The 10,270-nt window shown below is 37.8% G+C and overlaps 2 protein-coding genes and 1 non-coding gene across 4 annotated transcripts in view; 1 reads left to right on the top strand and 2 right to left on the bottom strand.

The window, feature by feature from the left end:
* Nucleotides 1-2,585, bottom strand: part of LOC107750835 (WW domain-binding protein 4-like) — an 18,105-nt gene extending 15,520 nt beyond the window's left edge. Inside the window, exons 1-6 of the mRNA XM_016566384.1 lie at nucleotides 2,451-2,585; nucleotides 2,254-2,326; nucleotides 2,106-2,168; nucleotides 934-1,060; nucleotides 702-866; nucleotides 562-629 (exon numbers count right to left, since the gene is read on the bottom strand). Coding sequence (XP_016421870.1) covers nucleotides 562-629; nucleotides 702-866; nucleotides 934-1,060; nucleotides 2,106-2,168; nucleotides 2,254-2,326; nucleotides 2,451-2,452 — 498 coding nt within the window. The 5' untranslated portion in view covers nucleotides 2,453-2,585. The remainder of the gene's footprint in view (nucleotides 1-561; nucleotides 630-701; nucleotides 867-933; nucleotides 1,061-2,105; nucleotides 2,169-2,253; nucleotides 2,327-2,450) is intronic.
* Nucleotides 2,586-2,736: 151 nt separating this feature from the next.
* Nucleotides 2,737-2,808, top strand: trnae-uuc (transfer RNA glutamic acid (anticodon UUC)). The gene has a single exon. It is a non-coding gene; the product is annotated as a tRNA-Glu (tRNA).
* A 2,627-nt stretch (nucleotides 2,809-5,435) lies between these two features.
* The window catches only part of slain1b (SLAIN motif family, member 1b), a 17,796-nt gene continuing 12,961 nt past the window's right edge, over nucleotides 5,436-10,270 (bottom strand). For both annotated transcript variants that reach the window (XM_016566361.1, XM_016566360.1), the window contains exons 5-7: nucleotides 9,090-9,218; nucleotides 6,890-7,148; nucleotides 5,436-5,895 (exon numbers count right to left, since the gene is read on the bottom strand). In XM_016566361.1, the coding sequence (XP_016421847.1) occupies nucleotides 5,820-5,895; nucleotides 6,890-7,148; nucleotides 9,090-9,218 (464 nt within the window). In that variant the 3' untranslated portion in view covers nucleotides 5,436-5,819. The remainder of the gene's footprint in view (nucleotides 5,896-6,889; nucleotides 7,149-9,089; nucleotides 9,219-10,270) is intronic.

Genomic DNA, 10,270 nt, shown 5'->3' with positions numbered 1-10,270 from the left:
GAGACTTGCAGACAGACTCGCACAGACTTACAGACTCGTAGACTTGCAGACAGACTCGCACAGACTTACAGACTCGGAGACTTGCAGACAGACTCGCACAGACTTACAGACTCGTAGACTTGCAGACAGACTCGCACAGACTTACAGACTCGTAGACTTGCAGACAGACTCGCACAGACTTACAGACTCGTAGACTTGCAGACAGACTCGCACAGACTTACAGACTCGTAGACTTGCAGACAGACTCGCACAGACTTACAGACTCGTAGACTTGCAGACAGACTCGCACAGACTTACAGACTCGTAGACTCGCAGACAGACTCGTAGACTTGCAGACTCGCAGACTGACTCACAGACTGACTCACAGATTTGCAGACAGAATCACAGACTCGCAACTCGCAGAACTCGCAGAGAGACTCACAGACTCACAGACTCGGAGACAGACCCACAGACTCACAGACAGCTCACAAACTTCACAAACTTGCAGACAGACCCACAGACTCGCAGACTCACAGATAGACTCGCAGACAGACTCACAGAGTCACAGACAGATAGTTTTACCTGTGTTTGTCCCATGGCCGATGACGAGCTCTCGTCCATAAACCCGTCAGGTTTCTCCCACTGAGACTCTGAGATCAAACACACAGTGAGTGATGAAGAACACAGATGGACACGCGTGTGCGTCTCAATCATCAGCTCACCTCCAGTGACGGTGTTGTAGAAATACTCCAGGCCGTTGTTTGTGGTTCCTCTCAGCCAGACATCCGGCCGGCCGCCGCCGCTGCTCTCTGACGGGACGCTCGCTTTGAGTTTCTTGGGTTTTTTCTGCGTTTTAGCAGGAGCTTCAGACAGAGCCACACTCTCACCTGTAGAGACATGAGAACCGTGAGGAGCAGCGTTATCTCACACACACACACACACTCACACACACACCTGACGACTGACCCGCCAGCCTCTTCAGATCCTCCTCATACGCCTTCAGAGCCGCTTCCTCCATCGCTGCAAACTCCTTTGACATCTTCTGCTCCTGCTTAGCCTTCGCCACACTTTTCTTCTTAATCTATTATGAACATTGACGGGGTCACATGAGCTCTGCCGGCCAATCAGAGAGCATCTCTCACACACACACTCTTATCTTCACACACACGCAGCTCGGACAGCAGCAGCGGCCAACACGCCGTTTACTTCAGATCACACCCACTGCATCTGACAACACACACACACACACACACACACACCGTATCCCATAATGCAAAGAGCTTCTGGAGCTTCCATCTGCAGTGAATGAATGAGCAGAAGCTCAAATCAAACAGTTTGAAGAACATCTCCTTGAAAGTGTTTTGCGTAAAATTGAAATAAAAAATGCAAAATTGTATTTCTGAGATGATGACTCATGAAACACATCTGTTCACTGTTCGGATATGGTGCAATACACACTGAATAATATGAAATGCATTTTGCTGCTTTATTGTCACATGAACTCATCATATTGTGTGTGAGTGGAATCCAGCTATTATCATACAAAAATAGTTATTTTTTTTCCCTTTTAAATGAAATTTTGTGGAAAAACAATGCTGTCAGGCTGATTAAAGAGGCTGCGATTTTAATTTTCTTACTTATGCAATTGTGACGTGGCGGCTATCAGTGCAAAGCAGCTTCTTCATTCATTACAAGAGCAGATGTGTTTTTACAAAATAATGATGTGCACAGACAAATAATTTATACTATTCACAGATTCCCTTCTTTTTGGCGATAAAGATATGAAACATAAAAAATATAATAACACTGCAATATTCCATAAAAAATAAGAATAGTCTATTCTGATGTCGTGGTGACTTTAAACAAATTAAAAAAGGTGATTCTTCTTCTTCATTCATTGACACTGGAAGTGGAAGGTCTAGTCCACTGCATTTTGGGATGGCACATTTAGCCAAATCTAGAAGGCCATCAGTGTATTTCATGCATAAATGTGCATAGTGAGTACAGTAATACACAACAGAACCAGAGAGAATAGACACATAGCATCCGCTAGACTGCAGTATGCAGCATGCAGTGTGCACTACACTAGTGTTGTATTCTGATCACAGCAGTTCTTCTTGCTTTACCTCTGCGATTTTGGCCGCAACATTTTCTTTGTGATTCTTTCCTCTCTCGTGGAACTCGACACTCTGCGAAAACACAAACTGTTTATGAACATACATTCAGATCGAGTATTTATGAAACATCCGGGTATATAGCTCTGGATTCACTCACGGGTTTATTATCCGCGATCCAGCATTTGCAGTACTGACAGAACTTCTTCGGCTGAGACTTCCAGTATTCAGTCCTTGATCACAAACACACAAAGATTCGTTATTATAATTACAGTGCGATAACGTAGAGCCCGACCGCGCGAGTTCTTAAAATGTCTTTTTTTTTCTTTTTTTTTGTAAATGCTCGTGATTACTAACATGTTGAAGGATGAAAACTTCAAATCCCATGAAGGTTCGTAGATGTTTTACTGAAATCTACACGCTCACTGCTGGCACTTCAAAATGACGTCACTGACGGCGCGACGAACCTCGACGCAGGAAAAGCTCGACTAAAACAAGACTGAAAAATACAATCGTAAAAGATAATTATCAACAACATGAAAAAACTATAAAACAGTATCTCACAATCACATTTTGTGAACTAGAAGTAACTATACCTATACTGTAGCTATAAGAGGCCCTCAGGCCGCGAGCGCGTCAGGACTCCCATATGGTCTAGCGGTTAGGATTCCTGGTTTTCACCCAGGCGGCCCGGGTTCGACTCCCGGTATGGGAAGGTGTATTTTTCCAGATTTATAAAGATTTCCCAACTCAGATTTAAAGTTAAGGTTCATCATTAATCATGTTAGGGTGAATTCAGGTCAAGTGGGCCATTTAAGTTTGATTGTACTGTGCTCAATGGGTTTGCACTGTTAGAGCACAACAATGGTTCTTAATTAAAGAGACACTATTTCTTTAAATGATGAACTAGTTTTGGTTGATGCAATGTGACACTGGTGGGCGTGGCCACACCTCAAAGGAGGACTGCGTCATGATGAACAGCAGAAAACCCTTGGACAGAAGAGTCACACTTGCCTCCTTTGAAGCCTTGAAATGTAACTTCTTTTTTTTTCAGGAAAATCAATGTAATATATTTTTGTTCAATAATATATTTTTATTACTATTTATGATTTTGAGGGAATTTTATGATGCTATGCTATATTTATACAATTTTAATGAGCAATTTTCTCCATTAGAATTAATATATTTTTAAAATGTATTTACTATACAGTTAACAGGGAATAAAATGCAAAGAACAAAATGTTTAAAAATGTGTTAGTTTTCTTGTAAGGCGTTTAAATATTGCTGGCCCACTTTGGCTGAATGTGTTAGAAAAAGTGGGCCGGTGGGATTCAGGTAAAGTGGGCTGACCTTTAACCTTCAGTAAATATACTCAAATTCATTAAATAAATTGACATTCACTGGTTATTTTATAGTTGACACGTATAATTAGCTTTTTTAGAAAACTGAAATTAGTCTGCGGTCTGGAAATTGAAGTCAGAGATGGAAGAAAGCAAAGAGAGAATAGAAAGGAAGTCAAGGCATGAAGTTATTATAGATGTACACACGAGAACCACAGAAATATGACAGAAATAACTCGTAAATGCTGTTAGAGACACGGACTGTATTTCAGCACCGAATCATTTTCACCAGTAAATTTATATCGAGTCCTGAAGATTCACTCTAATAAGATTAAATCTTTTTAAAACATGAGCTGATCGTCAGTCCTACTTCAGTTGTGTTAAATAATAAATCATAAAGGCCCTGAGTGAGATCAAATAAATGTTTTAAATGTAAGTAAACTCTCTCACACTGAAGATCTACAGTGAAAACATCAGCAGAAGAGACTCATCAGGACAGAAATGATTACTCATTAAGACCCTGAATTAATCCGGTCAACCAGCAGCACATGGGTTGATTAGCAGAGTTATTATAGTTAAAACCCATAAACAATATTATAACTTCAAAATAAAATAAACATCAACTGAAATTAAATATTACAACTTTTTTATTTCAGCTAGCTGAAAACAAAAACTGTGAAAAATGACAAAAACACACGAAATGTGTTGAAATCAAATGAAAACAAAAATGAAAAACATTAATAACAATTATACTAAAACAACACTGTTGATTAGTAGCGGTTAGTAGTCTAGACTAGACAGTGCTGGGAAGAGATACTTTTAAAAGTAATGCGTTACAATGTTGCGTCACTCCCTAAAAAGCAACTAATTGCAGTATTAGTTACTTGCTGTGGAAAGTAATGCCTTACTTTACTTTTGCATGACTTTTTCTCATCTGGGCTGGGCTTGCTTCTTTGTTTTTAATATCAAATGTTATATTTTTGGCAAATGAAAACTGAAGGTCAGCAGTAAAGACATTGGTTAATAAAATGGGATTTAAATGCATTTTTGTGTATTAATTTACTATTTAAATACGGATATTTGTGTTATTTAACATATTTAATTATTGCAGGTTTGCATATACAATGTTTTTATTGATTGTGAGGAACACTGAATGTGTTTGTGTGCAGGTGAGATGAGTAAACACATGTTGTTATTTAGTCTAGAACTACAGTAAGATCATGTTCACACACAACGCTCTGCACTTACTCCTGATTTCTGTCACCATGGCAACACCAGAGCTGTCACTCAACACATGGAAACAAAGTAACTGCTGGTAAACACTAGTTACTTGAAAAAGGAAATCTGATTACACAAGGTGCGTTACTTTTAATGACTATATGAGTAAAGCAGAGTCTAATGTTTTGGATTCCCAGAACAGACATAAAAATATCAGCAGCACACAATCATAAAAAACTTTATTTGGATTTTAAATACAGACACACCCATTAAAATATCAGTCATACAGAAAACTGTGGTGCATTTACAGAAACAATGTGCAAACATGAAGAACGCTCTTTTAAATATCTTTTACACAATGAATTAAGGAAACAAGATGAGAAGATAACTTTTAAATAAATCAATACAGTGCCTCTGAAAATCCTCCTGATTCCAGACAGAACGAAGAAATAATCAACCATAAAATAAACATTAACAGTGAAAGTGCAACGTCAAGGACAATTATAATCAAAACTTCATTTAAGTCAAATACGTTTACAAATGGTGCAATAATTGGTCCGTATAAGGTAGTGTATAAGGTAAAAAGCACTATTAATCATATAAACATATGCACATTAAACTCTTACGTACCTGTAAATAGTTAAAAACCTGTTGAATTTTGGTTCAAACTTTTGAAATCATAAAAATGGAATCATACTCTTCAAAATAAAGGTGCTTCACGATGCATTAGAAGAACTTTTTTTTTTGTCTAAATGGTTCCATAAAGATTCTGAAGAACCTTTCTGTTTCACAAAAGCTTCTTTGTGGTGTTCTTCAGATTCTAAAAAGCTCAGAAAGACATGCTTCTTTGACTGAATGCTTCTTTGTGGAACCAAAAATGGTTCTTTTCTGAGGCATCGCTGTGAAGAACCTTTAAAGCACCTTTATTTTTAATAAGAGTGTATTCCAACTTCAAACAACCGTACAAACCGTTTCAAGTGGTTTAGTTTAAGTGCGATTGCTTCAGCGCAGGGACGAGGGGCCCCTGATTTAGCAGCATGTGCGATCCCTCAGATCCTCGGTGCGTTTGCATACAGAGCTGCGTTTGCTCTGGAAGCCTCCTCAAGAGCACTTGGTGAGAAAGCGAGCGGCCCGGGCCAGCGGGACGCTCCGGACCCGTCTCTGAGCGTCAGTAACAGCCGTCGCGCCAGCTCCCATCCCTCAGAGCGCTCAGCGTCGCCAGGCTCTTCGGCGGCGGCAGCAAACTACAGCAATCACGACAACCAATAACTCCTCGCAATAAAGCATTATACAGCAACAAACAGTGCTGGGGAAACTTACTTTTAAAAGTAATGTGTTACAATGTTGCATTACTCCCTAAAAAAGTAACTAATTACGTAACTTAGTTACTTTTTGTGGAACGTAATGCGTTATGCTACTTTTGAGTTACTTTTTAAATCTGGGCAGGGCAAGCTAATATCACGTAATTTACGTCTCTGTGATGATTGGTTGATATCAGAACGTCTTCAGTGTCACATGATCCTTCAGAAATCATTCTAATATGCTGCTCATTTATTATCTGAAATGTTGGAAATGTTGGAAACAGGTTCCAAAATAGCAGCAAAAACTGATATTTTTTTCAGGATTTATTGATGAATAACAAGTTAAAAAGAACAGCATTTATCCAAAATAGAAATCTTTTCTAACAATATAAATCTTTGCTATCACTTTGTATCAATTCAACACATCCTTCCTGAATAAAAGTATCACAGGTTCCAAAAAAATATTAAGCAGTACAACAGTTTCCAACATTAATAATAAATCAGCATATTAGAATGATTTCTGAAGATCATGTGACACTGAAGACTGGAGTAATGATGCTGAAAATACAGCTGCGCATCACAGAAATAAATTACAGTTTAACAGATATTCACATAGAAAACCATTATTTTAAATTGCAATAATATTTCATAATATTACAGTTTTTTCTATATTTTTAATCAAATATATGCAGCCAGAAGAATAATCACTTTAATAAACACAATAAAATGGTACTGATCTCAAACCTGTGAACGGCAGTGTAATATGGTTGTAATCAGTTGTTGAGCTTCATCCTAAAATGATGCTTTACTCGCTCAAGCCGCTGCAGATCTAAACTCTTCAGGATCTCACCCTGAATTTTTCATGACCTTCTTATTTTAGGTTTTAATCCGAATGAGTCTGAATATGAAAGCAGTTTTGAGGATTTGAAGCGTTTACCTGCGCAGCGGAGCGGTGAGTTTGGCTCGAGGGCCGGAGCCGGTGCTGATGAAGGACGAGGGCCGAGGCAGACCGCTGCGTGACGCCGCCGCCGTTTTAGGGACCCCGCTGACCGACAGACTCTGTAAACTGACCGAGGAGCTCATGAGAGACGAGCCCTTGACGGTGGGACTGACATACGCTGTGGCTCTGAGCGGCTGACGGGACGAGAAGCTCCCCACGCTCTGAACACGGCTCTGCAGCTGCGCCGGAGCAGGAACTACTCAGAGAAACACAAAACCCTCAGTCACTATTCCCTACATCAGGCCACTAGCACAGTTCACTTGAAGGAGGGAATGAAAACGAGTGAGTGAGTGAATGCAGACACTAGCTATGTCTCCATCCATCTATTTTTATGCACATTTTGGGATATCGCATAAAAAACGCTGGATGGAAACACCAAGATGTGCATGGGTTAAAGACGTTAAGATATCCGCATCAAAGGAAATTTTCATAGAAAGCACATTAAATGTAAGTAAAGTGTCTACTTTTAAGGCTTCAAATACGTTTTTGGAGAAAATGTTACAATTTGGTTGAAATAATGTTACATTGTCATTCAGTGTAACGCAATATTTATGTAAAAATTCAAACAACATGCTTATTCAGAATTGTACATATTAAAATGTATAAAAGAATAAGTGAGCATATTAAATTTGATTGTGTTTTAAATGAGTAAAAACTTCTTACTGACAAATGGGCAAATGCTAGGATAGTGGCAACTTTTGAAAATGTAAAATTACAACTGATTAGTATTTGGGGTGAAAGTAATTAGTCTTTTAATATGTCATAAATTGATTTTTGTTGTAAATATAGATTAACCTTAAATAAGATTAAAGGATTTATCTTGAACTCTGTCATGGAAATTAATATGGTGAGATTATTATATTGTTATATATTATATAATAATATTATTAAGGCGAGACACTGCAGGTGAAAAAGGTAAAAAATTAACTAATAGATATCACCATACATAACATAGTTCATTGATTACATTAAGAATTACAAAAAAAAATTCTACTAAATGCTTTCTGAAGTGCTATGTTGAAATATGCAAATGAGCTGTTATCTAATTAAATATGCGCTAATTTGCATACTTGTCTAGAACAACTCTCAACATTGGATGAAGCCAGGTTCAAAATTCTTGTTTCATTTTATTGAAATATTAGACGCAAATGTTTTACAGAGGGGATTTTGGATATCTCTTTTTATCATTAAACAATCACGCCAGAAAACTAAATAATTTTTGCATTTTTTTTTGAAACAAAATGTCGTATAGAACCAGGCAAATTATATATGAACAAAACCCCTCTGTAAAAACCTTCACACTGCAAAAAATGATTTTCTTCTTTAGTATTTTTGTGTTGTTTTCTAATATAAGTATCTAAACATTCTTGAATCAAGATGCATTTACTTGCCAATAAAATGACTTAAGATATTAAGTCTTGTTTTCTAAAAAAAGTATCACAATTTTGTTAGTTTTTGCTTAAAACAAGCAAATATATCTGCCAATGAGGTAAGAAAAATAATCTTAATTCAAATGCTAAAGATGATTATTTTTCTTGCCCCATTAGCAGATATTTTTGCTTGTTTTAAGCAAAAACTAACATAATTTTTATAATTTTTTTCTTTCACTTTACATGCAAAATAAATGCACCTTGATTCAAGAATTTTTTGATATTTATACTAGAAAACAAGACAAAAATACTAAGTAAGAAAATCATTTTTTGCAGTGCAGAATATAGATAGTAATAAAACTGTAAAGTGTGTGTAAGTGCTGATTTTTGGCTCAGTGTAGGAGAAAAATCTCATTTTGAGGAAACAGCCTTTAAAGATATGTATTGTAATAGAAATCTACGGACAGAAATAGATAAAGTGCTATAAAAGAAATACTTAAAGGTGCATTTTGGATGCTTTATTTCCATTAGTCTGAAAAAATACTTCACGAAAAGCCAAAAATTTAAAAATTGGCAGTGCATTATGGGTATTCTCTAACCGTTGAGTGTACATCGGTTGTACACTCGTTTTTGCGGTGCATTATGGGATTGACAGAGTGCACTCGAGAACATCCACTATGGTTTCGGACACCACTAAAAATGTCTGTCCCTTCAAACAGTGCCATATTTGAGGGTATATTGATCAGATTGATGCACTGGAGACGTACTGCAGCTCTGGAGACGCGTCAGAGCACCGGACGAGTCGAAGCTCTGGCTGTTCCTCATGGACACTGACGACAGCGCTGGACTCAGAGCCGCACACACCAGCAGGTTCGGCATACTCCTCCTCAGCTGATCTGCAGATCACACGCATGAGAGACAAACATGAGCCGCTCACATTAATAAAACATGTTCACACTGGATTAAAACCCAATTACATCTGATGTGCTTTAAGAGGATTGAGACACGGCTGTGTGTGTGTGTGTGTGTGTGTGAGTGAGTGAGTGAGTGAGTGAGTGAGTGAGTGAGTGAGTGAGTGAGTGAGTGAGTGTGTGAGTGAGTGAGTGAGTGAGTGAGTGAGTGAGTGAGTGAACACACACACACACACACACACACACACACACACACACACACTCACAGGAAGTACAACAGCGACAGAAACACAAGAGAATCAGATTTAATAGAGATCAGCGCTCAGATCAGTCTGGGGTTTATGGGTAAAAAACAGCACTAACACCTTCAACAACCATCAGCTCCAGATCAACACAACCTCAGCGTTCACATTCACAAAGAATATGATTATTAATATCACACTATAAATCTCCCATTGACTTGCACTAACTTTCAAAAGTTTGGGGTTGGTGAAATTATTTTTGGTGAAAGTCTCTTCTGTTCACATTTATTTGATAAAAAATACAGCAAAATTTTCGAAATGTCACTACAATGTAAAATATCTGTTTTCTATGTGATTATCTCCCTTACAGAAAAACCACATGAACCTCACATGTTAAAATCACATGTGAAACGAACACGAAACATGTGGTTTTGGAACATTTTCATGGTGTAAATGTGTGAAACCCATGTGATCACAACAAATTTAACCATGAAAATGTTCCAAAACCACAAGTTTCGTGTGCGTTTCACATGTGATTTTAACATGTGAGGTTCATGTGGTTTTTCTGTAAGGGCTGTTAAACTGTAATGTATTCCTGTGATGCGCAGCTGTATTTTCAGCATCATTACTCCAGTCTTCAGTGTCACATGATCTTCAGAAATCAGTATAATATGCTGCTTTGCTGCTCAAGAAACATTTCTGATTATTATCAATGTTGAAAACAGTCCAATATTTTTGTGGAAACTGATACATTTGATTTTTCAGGATTCACAGATGAATAGAAAGTTCAAAAGA

This window comes from Sinocyclocheilus rhinocerous, unplaced genomic scaffold, assembly GCF_001515625.1.
Source record: "Sinocyclocheilus rhinocerous isolate Xijiao unplaced genomic scaffold, SAMN03320098_v1.1 scaffold3529, whole genome shotgun sequence".
NCBI lineage: Eukaryota > Metazoa > Chordata > Actinopteri > Cypriniformes > Cyprinidae > Sinocyclocheilus > Sinocyclocheilus rhinocerous.
This window is presented reverse-complemented; position numbering and strand designations above follow the sequence as displayed.